Source organism: Oreochromis aureus, linkage group 18 (genome assembly GCF_013358895.1).
Source record: "Oreochromis aureus strain Israel breed Guangdong linkage group 18, ZZ_aureus, whole genome shotgun sequence".
NCBI lineage: Eukaryota > Metazoa > Chordata > Actinopteri > Cichliformes > Cichlidae > Oreochromis > Oreochromis aureus.
The window spans coordinates 4,711,539-4,729,935 of NC_052959.1; the positions used below are offsets into that span (position 1 = coordinate 4,711,539).

At 38.1% G+C, this 18,397-nt stretch overlaps 1 protein-coding gene across 6 annotated transcripts in view; it reads left to right on the forward strand.

Annotated features, from left to right (window-relative positions):
- astn1 (astrotactin 1) overlaps positions 1 to 18,397 on the forward strand; it is a 417,314-nt gene that overhangs the window by 173,962 nt on the left and 224,955 nt on the right. For all 6 annotated transcript variants that reach the window (XM_039602830.1, XM_039602832.1, XM_039602833.1 and 3 more), the window contains 2 exons: positions 522 to 672; positions 17,455 to 17,621. In XM_039602830.1, coding sequence (XP_039458764.1) covers positions 522 to 672; positions 17,455 to 17,621 — 318 coding nt within the window. The remainder of the gene's footprint in view (positions 1 to 521; positions 673 to 17,454; positions 17,622 to 18,397) is intronic.

Below are 18,397 nucleotides of genomic sequence, written 5' to 3' on the forward strand. Positions count from 1 at the left end.
CAGTTCAGTCCTGAGCCAAAGTAACTTTATGCATGTGTATGAAAGTAACTTTACCATTCATTAAAGAAAGTTAATTGAGAGTTGTAAAAACACAGAACAGATAGCAGACAACCCCTGAAAGGTTGTGTCAGGAAAGGCATCCAGTATAAAAAATGTACCAAATCAAACATGCAGAGGTGCCCGCTGTGGCGACCCCTGTGAATAAAGGAGCAACATAAAGTAGCTCTAACAAGGACTGCTGTCGCCTACTGCAGCTGGAGTTAGTTTCAGCTGTGGGAAGACAGACTCTCTGAAGAGGCAGAGAGTCTGGTCAGAAAAACACAGAATGGGAAGGGCTGGAGCTAGATGGTTAGAAGTGACAGGATTTTCAAAACAAGGCTGTTAATGAGTAAATTTCACTTTCAGGGGGATGAAAGAGAAAAAAGAAAAATGTAGTCAAGAAATATACTTTTTGAAAGCCCCACAGATACACCTGGCTGAAGGTAAAGGCTCTTTATTGTGTATTACTTTTGTATTTGCAGAGAGGAGTTGATGATCAGTTCATCGTTTGACTCTTTGGAGGTTCTCCTGGACTCTTTTGGACCTGTCAGAGACTGCACCAAAGACAACGGTGGCTGCAGTCGCAATTTCCGCTGTATATCAGACCGCAAGCTTGATTCCACTGGATGTGTGGTGAGTCCTTTTTTTCTGTTATAAAACTGCCTGCAGTACCTCAGGTTTTGCTGAAAATCAAATCAAAAGTATTACTGTGCACCATACAGCCTTCATATAACTTTTTATGACTGATATGAGAGCATAGTTAGTACCGTCAGCAGATGCAAACAGTAGGGCTTTTTCGACTCGTGGTCACATACCTGGGATTTTTTTACTCGTTAATATTCCAACTTAACTTTTTGTGTGTGTAGTGTAACTATAAACACAACTGCATGCCACAGTGACCCACAAGGACAAATAGCAGATCGGCAGTCTCAGCAGATTGGTACTCTCTAATGCTTCTGAGTAGACAGTTTGACTTTGCCTCTTGTCTCATATGCCTCTTAGCCTGACAACACATTCATTAACTCCAGGTGGTGCTTAGCAACCAGGAAATGTAGCAGCCAGGTTTGTTTTGTTCTCCATCTGTTGGGGGTTTCAGCAATAGCATTCTTGTTATTTGCAGAATCTTAGCACCGGCTGCTAGTGTTTTGCTTCTGCTAAATCCCCCACTTCTATTGATAAGCTGTCAGGCACCATCCTTCCTAACAATTTAATTTCTTTTCAAGTACTTTGATACACTTGAGTAGAGCCTTTGAGGTGCATTTGGAAGATGCTATTCATGCAATCCAGTATTCTTATTGCCTGTAATGCATCTCAACGAGAGGCAGAAGAGTTTGTGAGAGTTTTTTAAATGGGAAAATGCTTTTTATATAGAGGCAAGCATTTCCAGCCAATTATATACAGTATGCATGATAAACTGTTGCGCAGACAAGTAAATATTACTTCAGGCATTATGGAAAGCACATGCAGGAGTACATTTATTGACTTTCCTCATTTGGTTTAAATCATTAAGTTTGAGACTGCAGGCTAAAATTGCACGAGCTTCAAAAATGTGGAAGGAATATCGAAACCAGATCAATCAGTCTGTCTCAGGAGCTAATATATCTTATCCATAATGTTATTGTCTATTAGTCTCTTTTTAAGCTGAGAAATGTGCTAATTAAAATGTTAATTCAGTTAAAGTGGAGGAGTTCAAGTATCTTGGGGTTTTGTTTATGAATGAGGGGAAAAGGGGAGTGGGAATTTTATCAGATGGATTGGTGGAACATCTGCAGTGTTCTGGATGTTGTATCCGTCTGAGTGTAAGCACAGGTTTTGATTTTCTGGTCAATCTGCATTCTTAGCTGCACCTATGGCCACAAGCTGTGGGTAGTGAATGAAAGAATGGGATACTAGTCATGGAAATGAGCGTCCTCCGAAGGGTCTCTGGGCTCTCCTTTAGACGTCGAATGAGGATGGCTGAGCTTAGAGCCACTAGTCCACATAGAAAGAAACCAGATGGAATGACTTCTCCTGCACGCCTCTGAAATAAGGTGTTCTAGGCATGGTCAACTGTGCCTTGCTGCAAACACAGGACACATTAGTCCACATCATAGTTCAATGCGTAATACATCGTAAGCAATATGCCTTGATTTTTTATTTTTTGTTGTTGTTGGAAGACCCTTTTAGCGATCATACTCTCTAGCCCTGAATGAGTGCAACTAAATATTTGCCACTGCTTGCACTGAGGTTTGCATTAGCATAAATGCTAATATTGAGGACGGTCAGCTAGCCAAAACTTTCCTTTTCCACACTGCAAACAAAACTTAAAAGTGTGTTGATTTTTTTTAAATGTTTTTTCAAACATTTTTTACATTGTGACGTTGTTCAAGCTTATTTAGCGAGAGAAATCTGTCACACGTAAAGTATTTATTGTATGTATTGTGCTGTTCACCATCAGAAATGATAAACACTGTGAAAGAAGACCTGTAAGTAGCACCAGCATTGCACTGAAATGAGATATCTATCCAATTTCCATCATGCACCAAGAGATGACTGAATGGATATTTTGGGTCAGAGCTTTGAAGTCATGTGGGTATTTTATTATGTGTTGTGTAGATAAGATTTTTTTCATACTGGTCTCTCATGTGGGAAAGCACAAAAAGGAATATCAATATTTGGTTGTGATAACCTTCCTTTAGACATTACCGGATGATTTTAAACTAAAACTCGTGTTCTAGAAGACTGCTTTATGTTGCAGTGTGTTACAAGTCCTTGCCAAAAGCATCAGGAAAAAAAACAATTTCTTCTTGATGAAATTAGTCTCAGGTGGATCCAAAGAGAAACTCTGAAAATATTCCTTTCCATGGAACTCCTTTTTCAAGTCTATTAATTATTTACCGTTCTCTGTATTTTCATCCCCGTGAGGATGTTCTACTGTAAATTTCTTTTAGAACTGAAAAAAGAACATAGATGTACTTGCAATGCATAATATGCACTATGACACTGATCTGTAAGTGTTCCTTTTTTTCATATATAAAATGTTCATTCCACAAAAAAAGATTCATCAATAGATCATAACCCATCAAATTTATAGTGCAATACTACTGCCCTATTCAGTGTGCTGCAACAAGAGCCTGCTAGCTAGATGTGACTGATAGACAAGTATGTAGAGAACTGTAGTTAGACCAAAGATAAATAATCATTGCAGGGCTGAAAGAATGACAGGTGGGATGTTGCGCTGGAGCAGAGCAGAGAGGGAACCACTGCTGAAGTGAGCAGAGAGTCCAGAGTAAGGAGTATTAATCTGAGCAAAGATGAAATCCAGAGCAGAGCTGGGGAAGGGTTTAGGAGGTAGACATAGACAAGATATTACATTTTCTTTATTCTACGTTTACAATAACTCATTATTGTATTTAATTATTATAACTAATTTAATAATTTATTAAAATGCATTATCTGTTCAATCTGTTTTCACACACTTTTTCCTGCCTAATTAATACTAATACCACCTGTTTTCCAACATTTCCTTTCTAATGTTTGCATAAGTCCTCATGAGGAATGTTGGAATGTTGGCAGTTGGTATCTCTTCTACTTTAGCTGCTTCACTCTGCAGTCTTTGATCTCTTGTGCTTTAAAGGTAGCTTATAATAAGTGTTTCTTATTCTTTTTGAATGACACATGCCATCATTGTCCCATTTTTTTTAACAACCACCTATTATTATCTTTACAAGCAAAGCCACTGATATTCCGATACAGTATACCGCACAGGCACACATCCCTCTCCTGTCCATCACCATACAGGACCACTGTCAGCTCCCATTGCATATATTACTGTGATTTTTAGTAAATGGACTGAATGGTAAATGGACTGATTCTTATATAGCGCTTTTCTACTCTCACGGAGTACTCAAAGCGCTGTATACAACATGCCTCATTCACCCAATCACACCCATTCTCACAAGCACTTTATCTATACGTAGTGCTTACTAAGTACATTCACACATTCATACTCCGATGGACGATCGGAGAGCAAGTTGGGGTTAGTATCTTGCCCAAGGATACTTGACATGCAGACTGGAGGAGCCAGGGATCGAACCACCAACCTTCCGATCAGTAGGTGACCTGCTCTACCTCCTGAGCTACAGCCACCCTGAGTAGTTGTCTCGTGACTGCTGAGCTAATAAACAAGCCTTTCATCTGTCTAATGAGGGTGGTAAACTGGCTGGGCCCTAGCGTTCTGATTCCACATTAATCAATTAACACCTTGTCTCAGTCCACACTGCCAGAAGCTGCCCTGTGTGCATTTAATATCTTTCCTTTCGAGAGAGTCAAGTGATGCTGGCGGTCTGTGCTGACTGACCTCCTCCATCTAGCTGATATATTGCTCTCCTGAGGAGAGGCAGCATGCGGCGCCTGTGGAAGTGAGAGCGTAATAATCACAAGATGATTGTGAGATTAATTAGCTTCTTCTTGTCACTTGTCTCCTCTGCAAAATGTTGGAAAACAAGGATGTTGTTGACAGAACAGATTGCCACCAAGATGGAATGACTAGAATAGCTGGGCACCATCCAAACAGCCCGTGTAGTGAGTGTTTGTAGCTTGATACATAAACCTGCAGTACACAGGACATGTGAGTCATTACTGCTGCTTACTTCTGTGTGTTTTGTTGCATAGCTACTTTATAGAACCACCATAGGCGTTTTGTGCACACGGTATGAGACAAGACTTGACTGGGACTGTTTGTCGTGTGTGACTGGGACAATGTTCATATCGGGGATGTAAACACAGTATGGAAAACAAAACGGTCATCAGCACTGACTATGAATCACATCTACAGACAGAGCTTCATAAAGTTCTGTAGACTAGCAGCCAAAACTTCATAGCTCTAACTTTTTATATTTTCTCAATACAAGTACAGAAAATGTGGGTAAAGTGTGTAGTAGTTTAATAAGACTGACAAGTGTGAATAATTATAAACGAACAGAAAATTAGAAAAGAAACAACAAATAAAACCCTCAAATGTATCAAACTGTACTAATTTCTAAAACTAGATACTAAAAAAGTAAACTGAAGTAACAATAGTTTCAAATTATTTTAGCAAATCCTTTGTCACATACTCCAGGATTGTGGTATCTATAAGATTGATATGTTGATTATTTATTGTTTATATTATAACAGTCCAAATTTTTAATGTTCAACAGACAACATGCTTATGAAGTAAAGAATATGTCGTGTACAAAGTAGAAACAAGCAGATCAATCAGATATTGTTTTAAGTGACTGTAGGTTGTGATGTAAGTTGTAGCATTGGTAATGTTGCATCCATCCATCCCAAGACTGCGTTCTCTATGGAGGGCATGTTCTTCCACCATCTAACTATATCCCCAGTTAAAATCAACTTTACAGGAACAAAGGAAATGACTTCCTCCTTCTGAGTCACATGATGGTTTGCCAGAATTTCTTTGAGGCACACAGCTTCCATGGCCTTACTGAACTCCTCCCACATCTGAGATTTTATTTCAGCTACTGCCAATGCTGTGTATGTTTGGCCTCCTGATACCTGTCAACTACCTTCAGAGTCCCAGAAGCCACAAGCATTTATTACTGTAAAGATAAACAATGGCAGTAGCTAGACCAGTGTTTCGACACACCACCAAACAAAAATGTCACCAAAAGCATTTTGATAAGTTTCCCCGGCGCACCAGGTATAGCGCAATTGGCTCAATTTGTCCCCAGTATACCTTTCTTTGCTTTCTTCTGACCACTACTCAGGCTGGGCCTTCATCTGGGTCGGAGTTTTCTCCAGGACCCAGGTCAGACTGACTACTTTACTATTACTATTATGTAATTCTTCTTCGTCTTCTTCTGTTTTACTAGCAGTTGGCAACCCATTTAATTAGAGCAGGTAGTTGTACTGCCCTCTAGTGGTAGAGAATGTAAATGTTCTGCCCGTTACTCATGCCGGTCGCTTAGAGAACTAATCAGGTGGAATCTTCCACGACACACCTGATCATTTCTCACGGCACACCTGTGTACCGCAGCACAGTGGTTGGGAAACACTGAGCTAGACAACTGAGTGTTTTTTCATATAAATAGGATAAGAGGAATTAAGGCGGTTCTGAAGACAAAAGACTTGGGGTCTAACTCATTACTATTGAGCTGTTCCTAACAAAGTGTCAATTCCAATAAGGAAAATAGAACGTCTGTACTCTCGTATATATTTTGACTCCTTATTCATAGATATTAGTAAACTGAATAATATTTTTAATATATGCAGCCTTTCCCTTTGATGAGGGTACAATACTATGGTCTCAACTTAATAGTTTTAAATGAATCTGAAAGAGACACCACTTTTCATTTCTGATGCTTTTCAGTTTGCAGTGATATAACCTAATTCAAAGAACTAAGAACTAACCCTTTTTGCTCCTCTTCATTAAATCTGGTCAGCCTCAGACTGTATACATGAAGCTCATCCAAAATATGTACAGTATACTGTACAAAATATGTACAATAGCGCATAAGACCAACAAATAGACGGCTTGCAGCCAGGTGCTTTTTAATAACATTTCTGAATGGCACCACACTGTATGGAACTGGCTAAAGTACTTCTTCTCTCCTGTATTGGTGTTATTCCCCTTAGGCAGCAAAAAACAATCTTGACTCAGATCACATTTTGGGACACTAAGCAGTGCTGAGTGGAGTCAATACCTGGCAGAGATGTAGGTAGACCTCAGCCCTGAGGAGGAATAGGAGCACATTAGATTGTCACTTCTGATGTTTTCTCTCCTCAGGTCACTGGACTTCTGTGTTTAAGTGTTTGAAATTAGAAGTTTAATAAAAGGAAGTGCTCATCTACTGCTCAGTCAACTGTGAAGTTGCTGAATGTGATGTTCAGTATTAACTTTATTTGAAAATAATACATTATTAGTTAGATGAAGATGAAGGTGGAAAGATTAAAGGCACAAACATAAATGAATCTTCTGCCTCATTAATAATAATAAAAAAATATAATCCTAATAGTAGAAATACACATCCTGAACCAGAATCACAAGTTGAATGTAATTGCTCATAACAATCAGAAACCATGCGGGATTTATAGTTGCAAAAACTCTCCTTCAGGTTTAAAGATCACTGTGTCCTGTTCTGTTCCTGTCCAAACATCAGCTCCTGCATCAAACCATCTCATTTTGGTGTCTAGGTTTATAACTCCAGAGACCACACAGCAGTTTTTAAGGAATGAGCCTGCGCTGTCAGGTCAGAAGCATGACGCCTCCCATGTTTGTTATCTTTTACACAAAGGTGTAGACCATGAATTTGTCACTCAGACTCAGGGTGGAGCCGTGATGTAATATTTTAACATGCTGATGGAGAACATTTCATATAAACCACTTGAAGCGGTACATGTCTTTGGAAGATGTCATGTACAATCTTCCAGTCCAAATGTAACTCCCACCCCGTTCATCAGCCAGATTTAGCTCTCTATGTCTCTTGTCCCAAATGAAATCAAGTGTGAAGACTTAGTGATTTGACACAGTGGACCAGATCCAACTTGCATCGCAGATGCATAAGTGCAGTTGGTAGGAGCAGGGCTTTCACGAAGCAGCAAAAATGGAACATGTCCTCGTCATTCTTCATAATGCTTTCTTCATCTGTGTCACGGCTTGATGTAGTTCTCTCTCGCTGCAGAAGGAGGTGTTCCTAAGCACTAAAAATAATTATGCCAGTAATAGTCTTTTTCTTCTAGTCAGTATAAATGAATACTGGTGTACTGGATACTTTTTATTAAAGAACCCTTCACAATCATTTTATCCCAGATTCTGCCGTCTTGTGCCAGAACCCTATGGCAGTTAAATCAGTCAAAGTTTTGTTATCAAAGAACAGGACCATTGCTATAATTGCATATAGAAATGTACCAATTGCAGTTTTCTTGGCTGATTTCAATTTCCAATTGTTCTCTTACTGTGACGTGTTGGTAAAGATTGTTACGGATTCTGTTTTTTTTTCGAAAAAGTAAAATTGACAGCATAATACAGTAAATGATTAAACATTACAGTTTCTTCTCTCACTTAAGAAAACTGAAAATAAAGTGCTCTGCTACTGGACAGAGGTACTCTTAAATAACTGAAAATGAGTGTTGTGTTTTAGCTTCCTAAACAAAAGCAGATGAAACAAGTTTCATAACAAAACAAATGTCCAGTACTTACATCACCTGAATAAGATATCGACCCTATTCTCGGTTTCACTTGTCTCCATAATTTTTCTTGTACCTGCTCTTTATCGCTCATTAGTTCAGGCACCTTCAAACTTAAAGCCGGATTAGAGCAGACACGTTCCACACGGTATAAATAATCCTTCTCTATTCAAAAGTAATGCACATGCGGTTTCTCTTTTGTGAGCAATTTGGACCAAAGTAACAAGGCTCTTTTTTTCAAGTTGATAAAGAAAGTTTTTTTCCCTCTAATTTACCAAACGAGAAGCTCACACTCTCATTCTCTAAGTCGATAAAGTTTAGCAAAGAGATTAGTTTTGTTAATATACTTTGTGGATATCTGTTCACTACAATTTGTTACAGATTGTAAGATCATTACATTTCTGAATGGAAAATGGCAGTTTTAGAATTACAGACGGTGCTGACAGTTCCAGCAATCAATAAAGAAAAGCATCCATGGTCAGGAAACATGATCTTTCCTTTATAGACAGGTCTATCGTTGCAGTGCCTCCACTTGACCTGAGTCTTCATCCATATTGTCCTTTTTGCAGTTTGCTGTGAAGGAGGTGAGAGGGGTTACTAGAAGGCCAAGGTTCCTGCACTATACTCCCTCACCATTACATCCAAAGGAGACTGGAATGAGGAGCCTAGTGCTCTGTGATAAGCTGACCTTTGACTCACAGTGTTAATCTAATCACACGCTATAATAAAACCCTCTCGAGACAATTTTCTCTGCTAAGAAACATGAAAGGAAAGTGAAATGTTGGAATAATGTTTTAGGGTAAGAAAATGTGATGTCTTTAACAGACCATTTCTGAAATGATAAGTTACTCTGCGAACATTCCTGTGGGCTTTCTTCTTTCTCTCTCTGCTGTAAACCTTTTAAGTTTTTGGCAAATATATCATCCCAGTTCTCTGTGTGATGTATCAGTCAATGTGCGTTTTAATTCTCTAACTGGCCTTTTGATTAAGATATTTAAGGTTTGCATGACCTTAATATACGTGGTTATACAAATAAGTGCCAAGGTAATATTTCCCTTAGCGATATATCAACATACAGTACAGCAGTATGAAAAACCATAATGTCATACTAAATATGCAGAGGAATAAGAAGAAGAAGAAAATGCAAACAAGTAAAACAAAGGTTAACACGTCGTCTTTTCAATTCAATTTCATAAACATTGCAGAAAGAAGCTTTTTTGTACCTTATATGTGTCTTATAAGTTTCAGCTAATGCATGCACAGTTGTTTAGGAAACTGTATTCATAAACTGTGTGGGTACAGTGCACACACACATATTAAAGACGTTCATCGGCCTGATGAAGCAGTAAATCTTGTCTCTAAGCTAGTGACCTTTCGGTGTACTCAGTTGGAAACAAATTGTGGGTACTGTTTTGTTGATCATCTACCCCCACATGAAGTGGCTGGGCAATGAGCTTAAAGGACCTAGCAATTGTCCTGTGTAATTTTTTAAAGGGAAAATGTTATTTTCTCTTTATCTCTTAAACAGCTACTTACTTGTTTATATTGAGTAAAACACCATAAATGCCTTGAGAGACACAAACTATGAAAATGCATCTTGTATAAACTTTTTGCTTGTTGAAACTGCAAAAAAAACGTGAAGGATTTCTTTAAAAATATTTCTTGGTGATTGGGTGGACATGAAGATGCATAACCGCTATGTGTGGTTATTTTACATTTTACCAGGTCAAGTTAGTAAGTAACTGAGATCATTTGAAGTATGTGTGAAAAGAACATTGTTAAAGGAATTCTGTGCAATCTGGTGAAAAATAAAGTGCATCATTAGTTACAGAGGAATGAAGAGGGTAAGCAGCAAGGTGCTGCTAATGAAATGCAGCTGATTAACTGGTCATCAACAAGTGTGACCACTTCTATGAAAGCAGGTGTGTGTTAACACAATGTCACAATTTTGGTAGAATTGAACATCCCAGGAAATTCACCCCAAGGTCAGACTGTGCAATGCTCAGAGAAATTGTAAAGAAATCCAAGAGCTACATCCTAGACTCTATTGGCAAGGCAAATGTTAAAATGATTATAGTACAATTAGAAAAAGACGTGTCTGAAGGGTACTCTCTACAAAAAGCATCAGAGTAAAGCTTAGGTTTACATATTTGCTCCTGAAATAAGCACAAGATGGTGGATCTATGTCTTTTGGCCAGACAGACCATTGTGGAGATGTCTGGCCACAATGCACAGTGCTTCATTTGACGAAAAAGCCAAACAGCATATCAGCACCTCATACCTATTTTCAAGCATGGTGGGGCAAGGGGTGATAATTTGAGCTTGTTTGGGTATTTTGCACCTATTAAGTAAACCATGAACTCATCGGTATATCAAAGTATTCTAGAGTTAAATGTGAGGGCATCTGTCTGACAGCTGAAACTTGGCCCACATTGGGTCAATAGTAGCACAATCACCTGCAGATCTACAACAGATTCTCTGGGCCACAGCAAAACATCTAAATTCTTTTCATTTTTAGAAGTCTAGAACTAAACCTGATTAAAATTTGTGCTGGGATCTTAAGACAGCTGTACATAAATAAATGCCCAAAAACCTCGATGAACTCAGTGTGAAGAAGAGTGAGCCAAAATCCCTTCGCAATGATTTGAGAGACTGATAAAATCTCTCAAATCATTAGTTCAAATTATTGCCGCTAAAGGTGGTTTAACAAGCTACTAAATCATGGTGGGTGTGTACTTCCAGTGAAAAGGTTCTTTTCCACATGACTGTACTTTTGGCTTACCAGGATCAATTTACTTTCCTATTGTTTTCAATCACTGCCATTCATTATTCACATGATAATCAAAAATAATATAATAATAAAAAACAAATAATTGACAGAGTATGAAATTAAACATGACATAAACAAAATAAACACAATAAACAATGTTTTGAAGGCATAGATAATAAGCTATTACTATGCACGACCCTTTCATGGCAGATATATAATTATAATATATAATTTCTGCACACAAATATCACAATATTATAAGTAATTGAAAGGACGGAAAATTATCATGCCTTTGATAGTGATTATTTTCAAATAGTGGCACAGTTATTACATTATTGCTTTTAGTAAACAAAAGAATAAAATCACAGATACAAGCAGCGGAAATGAGCTGCTGGCCTCTCCCTCAGAGATAGGGTGAGAAGTTCGGCCATCGGGGAGGGGCTCAGAGTAGAGCTGCTGCTCCTCCACATCGAAAGGAGCCAGTTGAGGTGGCATCTGACAAGGATGCCTCCTGGAGGAGGCGTTCCGGGCATGTCCCACTGGGAGGAGGCCCCGGGGCAGACCCAGGACACGCTGGAGAGATTATACCTCTTGGCTGGCCTGGGAACGCCTTGGTGTTCCCCCGGACAAGCTGGAGAAGGTGGCTGGGGAGAGGGAGGTCTGGGCTTCTCTGCTTAGACTGCTGCCCCCGCGATGCTGCCCAGGATCAGTGGAAGAAGATGGATGGATGGATGCTTTTAATTTATGTCCAAGGGGGTACATCTTGCAAAATAACACCTCAAATATTTTGCACATGTGAAGTAGGTTAACTACTATCATATCTACTTGATAAAAATAAAATTCCTTCACAATGAAAGAAATTCTTTGAATAAGTCAAATTTCCAATTTTCCTTCTTGATTAGGACTCTCTAAAGGATTATTAATAGTTTCCACTGAAGACATTTCCTCACGGTTTAAATCTTCAGTCATTGAATCTCCGTACCAGTTTGCCTATTGGACAAATTTTAAAAGTGCATAGCTTATCCAACTTCTCTCGCATGGATTTGTTGCTGTTTGGCAATAGCACAGGGCTGATTCCCTTAAGCCTCAATAGCACTGAAGGAATTTATCTCCATTAAGAAACAGGATTAAAAGTGGTGGTTCAAGGGGTTTTCTAGAGTAGCCTTTGTACTGCATGCTTTCTTTCTACAACAGAACAGACAGCACTCTCACTCACTGTCTGGTTATTAAATGATCTAAGATAAATGGTGATTACTTTGCCTTCAAAGACTATTTTGTTTGTGTCAGTGGATGAATACGCAGGTCATTATCTAGTATCCTGCATATTCCTTTGGAGAAGAAATATGTCCTTTCCAGGTAGTTACTAATAAATACTGTAAATGCCTTTCACAATAACTGAGAACCTTGTCATTGGTTTGCAGCGAATACTTTCAGGGTTGGTCTAGCACACTAATCAACTCAGCTACTGACTTTCTTCAATTTTTTTGTCATTCTTATTGTTCATGTAGTGTGGTAAGTCTACTTTTCACACCTGCCAAAATGTAGCAGGAATCAGCATATTAGAGAGTGCAACTTCTATTTTATAAAGGCAGAATCTTGAAGAAAGATTGCTACATTTGAAAACACTGTCAGAGCTGATATTCTCAGGATGAAATTCAACATTTTAGCAAGAGCCAGTTTCTTGCTGTTGTTGTAGTTGATGTGCAGCTGTGTGAATTGCATTGCAGCAGTCTTGAAAAGACTTTTCAGTTACGCGGCATAACGCTTCACCCGCAGGTTTGTCAGTTTGAAAATTTGCTAATAAGTGTCACAGTTTAGCTTCATTGTCCAGCACTTAGCTTTATTTATATCCTAATCTTTATTCTCCGTGAATTCTCCTTTGTAAACCTCACAGATCTGCTGAAATCGAAATGATATAGAAAATAGGAAAGTTCATTTATTATTACTCTGGAGGATTTTTTTCACAGTGTAATCCACAATGAGTTCTCAACCTTTTTTTTGTAGTAAAATGGTGTGAGCCATCAAGTTCCAAGTGAGACCTAATTATCCATGGCTTGGAAATGTCAGAAAATTTAATATAAGACTGGAAGATGAAGTAACATTGTGTGACTGAATCAACCACAAGCTGAATTTTAAAACAAAGTTTTGTATGTCAGTAATTAACACATGGCTCTCATGTAGAATTCTAGTATTCCATCTTTTATGGCAACACATCTTTTCTGAAGACAACAACTAAAAGAAGTTATTAAATTAGATTTAAAAATTTTTGAAAGATTTGACAATTGCTTATACAGGGAAAGTTTAATACAGAGGGTTATATGTTTTACCCAGGATTATAGACCAGATTTACTGAAATCTCAAGTTATAACTATCCACAGACAAAGGCTCAGGCAGGCACATATTCTTAATGATTATTATCCTACGGAAAGCTGGACAATAGTTCAGAGTTATCGCTATTCCAATGTGTCGGAAGACTATTATGGCAGTCAATAACCAGAGCTATCTGTGGTTGGCAAGCTGCAGTATAGCAACTCATCAATACAAATTCCTCTCAGCCTGCACTGCATGTCCACACATCCATTGACTGCAGTGAGTTCCAGTGATTTAAAGACTCTGTGCCACAGATGTGTTAGGAGATTCAATGTTTCATGTGCTCATTGCTTTACAAGTAATAAATCATTTGTCGCCACGGCCCTTTGCAGGGTGACAAAATCAATATCAGTTTATCAGGGAGCAAGACCAGGGACCACTCATTCAAGCATGTGTCCTCATTCTGTACAGGTACTTCTACAAATGTATAACAACCACAAATGTATATCAGTCACATTTCTTCAAGATTAAAGGACATGAATAAAATAACTTAACTTTAAATAGCTTGGCTCAAATGGCAACAGTTCTTCTTTGTAATACAGAAATAATTTGATGCATGTTTTACATGCATCAGTGTAATACATGTATTACATGTACAAAATACAAAATAAAAATCTCCAACATCTGCACCAGTTTTAGTGTGAAGCAGTCTTTTAGTCATACAACAGTTTGCTGTTTTTAAATAAGCAGTTTAATAGCAGTATGCTATTAACAATGTACAGTTTGCCACAGAAAGGTAAGTCAGGACCTGCCAATAGAGTTGATAAGTCATCCTGTGTGTGATTATGCAAAGTTTGTTATTTCTTTATAAGTTTTGAATTAACAGACTTTACCGTCCACATCTGCTCTAGTGCTTTCTTAGCCCCTGGTACTTTTCTGTTTTCTTGGTGTCCTTCTTTGTGATGTTACTGCCCACTGAGATTGTCACATCTATCATATTCTGCTCCTTGTCAACCACCACTATGTCTGCTTGATTGGCCAGCAGCTGCTTGTCTGTCTTGAATTTGAAGTCCCGCAGGACTTTGGTGGTGTCTCCCATTGGGTCTTGGTGACTTTTAGTCCATATGCTGCCCAGATGTTACTGTACACTATCGGAGCCACTTGGTTGTGCCTTTCAGGGTATGCTTCACCTGCTTCAGTCTTACATCCTGCTACTATGTGTTGAATAGATGTTCTTCCAGTATCGCTTAGTTTTAGCTCATGACACTCTGATGTGCAGGTTAACCACTTTGCTGACTCTGGATTCGAGCCTTCTTCTCCATGGGGGGAGATGTATCCTTATTCTTATACCCAAGTGCTTCAAGGTTTGCTTTGCAGTGCCATATATAAGGCTTGTTTCTGTGATTCAATATACCTCCTATAGAGGCATGTGCACTGAAGGGATTCCCCATGATGGTGGAACTATTTTTCTGCTCATTTAGGTAAGAAGAGAAGAAGATGAAAAACATCCTACATTTGATGCATGTACATAAAGGAAGTTAACTATAAATGTAAGGATGTGATGACATTGGTCAGAAGACATCTGTTTTGTCACTTCTCTGACAAAACAGATGGATGGATGCCTCACCTATAATCTTTAAAACATAGAAGTCATGGTTTAATCTAAATGACTTCTTAAAAAGGTCACTTCTAAAATGCAGTTTCAAGCCAGTTGAAGGTTTATTATAGTTTTATTTGCCTACAATATTAGGTGTTACATTCACAAAAATGTGAAGTAAATTGAAATCAACACAATCAACAGGCACTTGAGCCACCTGGACTGTAAATAGGCCTGTATAATAAAATAATATGCTTCTGATTCTTCCATGCTGAGAGGAAACAAACTGTCTAGTCACACTTGTGATGGCAGGGATGCCTTGTTAAAATGCACTCCATCAAAGTTTCCTTTGAAGTTATCACTGACAGAAAACATAATGTGAATTTCACTTGGCAGCTGCTTGGGAAACACTGAATGAGCCGGGGTGAAGTCAGGTCTTCACTCTTTTCTAAATTCACCCCAGTGCAGAGTGTGGTTGCATTAAGAGGCTGTTCATGGCTGTGTAAAAAATTGTATTGTGGGTCTTTTTTATTAATTTCTTGAAGTTTATCTACCAAACTAAAGAATTTAATTTCATTCTTCAAATATGAAGAAATTCTTATGTCATCTGCATGGAAATTGAATTTAAACCTGCAGTATTGTCTCATTTTCCTCACCATAACAGAAAATCTCTTTTAAAGTGATAGTATTTGTATGGTTGTGTGTGTGTGTGTGTGTGTGTGTGTGTGTGTGTGTGTGTGTGTGTGTGTGTGTGTGTGTGTGCGTGTTCCTGTCTAGCTATCTTTGTGAGGACCGAAATCTGCATTCTACTATACTTGTGAGAACCAACAGTCACTTGTGAGGACACACTCACCGGTCCTCACAAGTTTGAAGGCCTTTTTGAGGCTCAAAATGTGGTTTTAATGTCAGGGCATTCATTTTTAATGGTTAGGGTTAGGGTAAGTATGCTATTAACAGTTGGGAACATACTGCTGCTAAGGCAGCAGTATGTTCCCAACTGTGAAATCTTCACAATGGGAAAAAATATCTTAAAATACATGAATATAAGAAGATGTAATAACTATAGCTTGTGTTGATTAATACGGAAAAGAAATGGCAAACGAATAATGCAAAGAAATTTTGCCAGCACCCTGCAGCGTGTACACCCTTAAAAAGAAGTGTGGGCTCAAAAGCATGACTCAGCTGCCCATTACATTCTACTTGTACAACTGCTGAGCAACAGTGGCAAAAAAGTTAATATTACTGCTGTTGAGTATTCATAACTCTATTAATTTCTCAAAAAACCACAACATTCTCTCCTGCGAACAAGTCGTGCTTTACCGAATATTTTGTTCACTGTGGTTTGACCAATAACACCGAGGTCAGATGGTGGAATGGCTTCATTAAATATGCAATAGTTATTTTACAAACAAAAAAATAATGATTCTGAGGGGGCCAGGTAGGAACTTTTTATATAGTGTATAATATTCAATTCAATTTTATACAGCGCCAAATCACAGTCGCCTCAAGGTAGACCCTACAATAATACATAGAGAGACAAATCCAGCAATCACATGACCCCCTAAGAGCAAGCACTTTGGCAACAGTGGGAAGGAAAAACTCCCTTTTAACAGGAAGAAACCTCCAGCAGGCTCAGGGAGGGGCGGCCATCTGCCGCGACCGGTTGGGGTGAGAGAAGGAATATAATATAAAGATATAAATATGTATTTTATATTTAATGCCCCACTGTAAACTATTTGCTATGTTTCAAGGTTATATATGTAATTAAATAGTTATACATATACTTATTTAAGTGATTATACAGATATATATATATATATATATGTATAATTAAGTAATTCCATATATACATAAAGTAAAACAACCTTAGACTTTGTCAAAGTGCACTGTGAACATCCCTGTCTTGTGAACATTGTCTTAACTTTGTGAAATCATCTTGATGGAATACGTTCACAAAGGACACCCTTACACTTTTGACTGTAGATTTTTCCTTCAGCTAGCCCATTTTGTTCTCATGAACTAAATTACTTTTATAGGTGTAGCTGTGCCGGTGTTCAAGCAGTCTATACAGATCAAAACTAACATTAAGTAAATCTTGAGGGATTATTTTAGTGTGAGTGTTCTTAATTGCTTCATCATATTTCATCAGAGATTAATAATGAATCAGACCCCACCTGGGTCAGAACCCAGCAAATAGTTTACAGTGGGGCATTGAAAATCCTGTAATTCTAAAGTTATAGTTAAGACAATACAAATTTACTGGCAATTTAAAACTTGGTGTATAAAGTTATTAATTTAATAATGATTCAGTAATGCTGTCCTCATACTTTTACTTGTGCAGTTTTACAAACAAGACTCAGTGCTTACACACACACACTGCACATGGGAATAGAAATCTAAGTGTTTGCATTCTGTGGCACAGATGTTATGGGATCTGTCTACCTGCCCCATTTGGGATTAGTGTTAATGTGGTAGCTTCACACAGTTTAAGCAGCTCTAGGAAAGTGTCCTTAATAGTAATGTGTAATTGCTAATTTTAGTCATTTAAAACCATGCGTTCGTCCCACAGTGCCCCCCAGGACTCAGTCCTATGAAGGATGGCACCGGGTGCTATGACCACCACATCGGCATCGACTGCTCTGACGGTTTCAATGGAGGATGTGAGCAGCTGTGTCTCCAGCAGCTGGCCCCTCTAGAGGATGACCCGACACTCTACAACATCCAGATGTTCTGTGGGTAAGAAACAACACATTCTGTGCTTTTTATTTTTAATTATTATAGCAATATATTTCACAATTCTCTCATGTTAAGTTTGTCACCTTTTACATGGTCTATGGTCAGTCAATAACAAAAACAAAATAAATCCCTTTAATATGCTGCCATCACTATATATAGAATAGCATAGAATAGAATAGAATAGAATAGAATAGAATAGAATAGCTTTTTATTGTCACTGTTACAAGAACAGTGAAAGGCAGTTTGGCATCTCTCGATGTGTGTGGAGTACACAATAGCATAAGTATTTACACAATAACAGACAAATTTACATTTACACAAGAAAGATATGTACAAGTTATACAAACACCTGCAAACATACATGCACATACATACATATATGTATATATACATATATGCATCCGTACATACATACACACACATTTTTCCACATGCACGCTTACATCTATATACATACACATATATGCCATCTAACTAGCAGGTGCATTGAGAGGTGCAGTGTGATGCAGAGAGAGAGAGACAGAGACAGAAAGAGAAGAAAAGTTTCCAGATTCAGGTGATATATATAGTACACTACAGATGAGTATTTGTAACATTTAGTGCAAAATGAGCCAGTAAAAAACATAAAGCAGTATGGTGGTGGCACTTTAAGACTCCTGATTGTGAAGTCTTAAATATACCACCATTAACATTTATTAAAGCAAACTTTGAAGTGAGTGTTGAATTAAAAATACCAAAACTAGAAAAAAGGGCTTTAATGAGTTCCATTATGATCC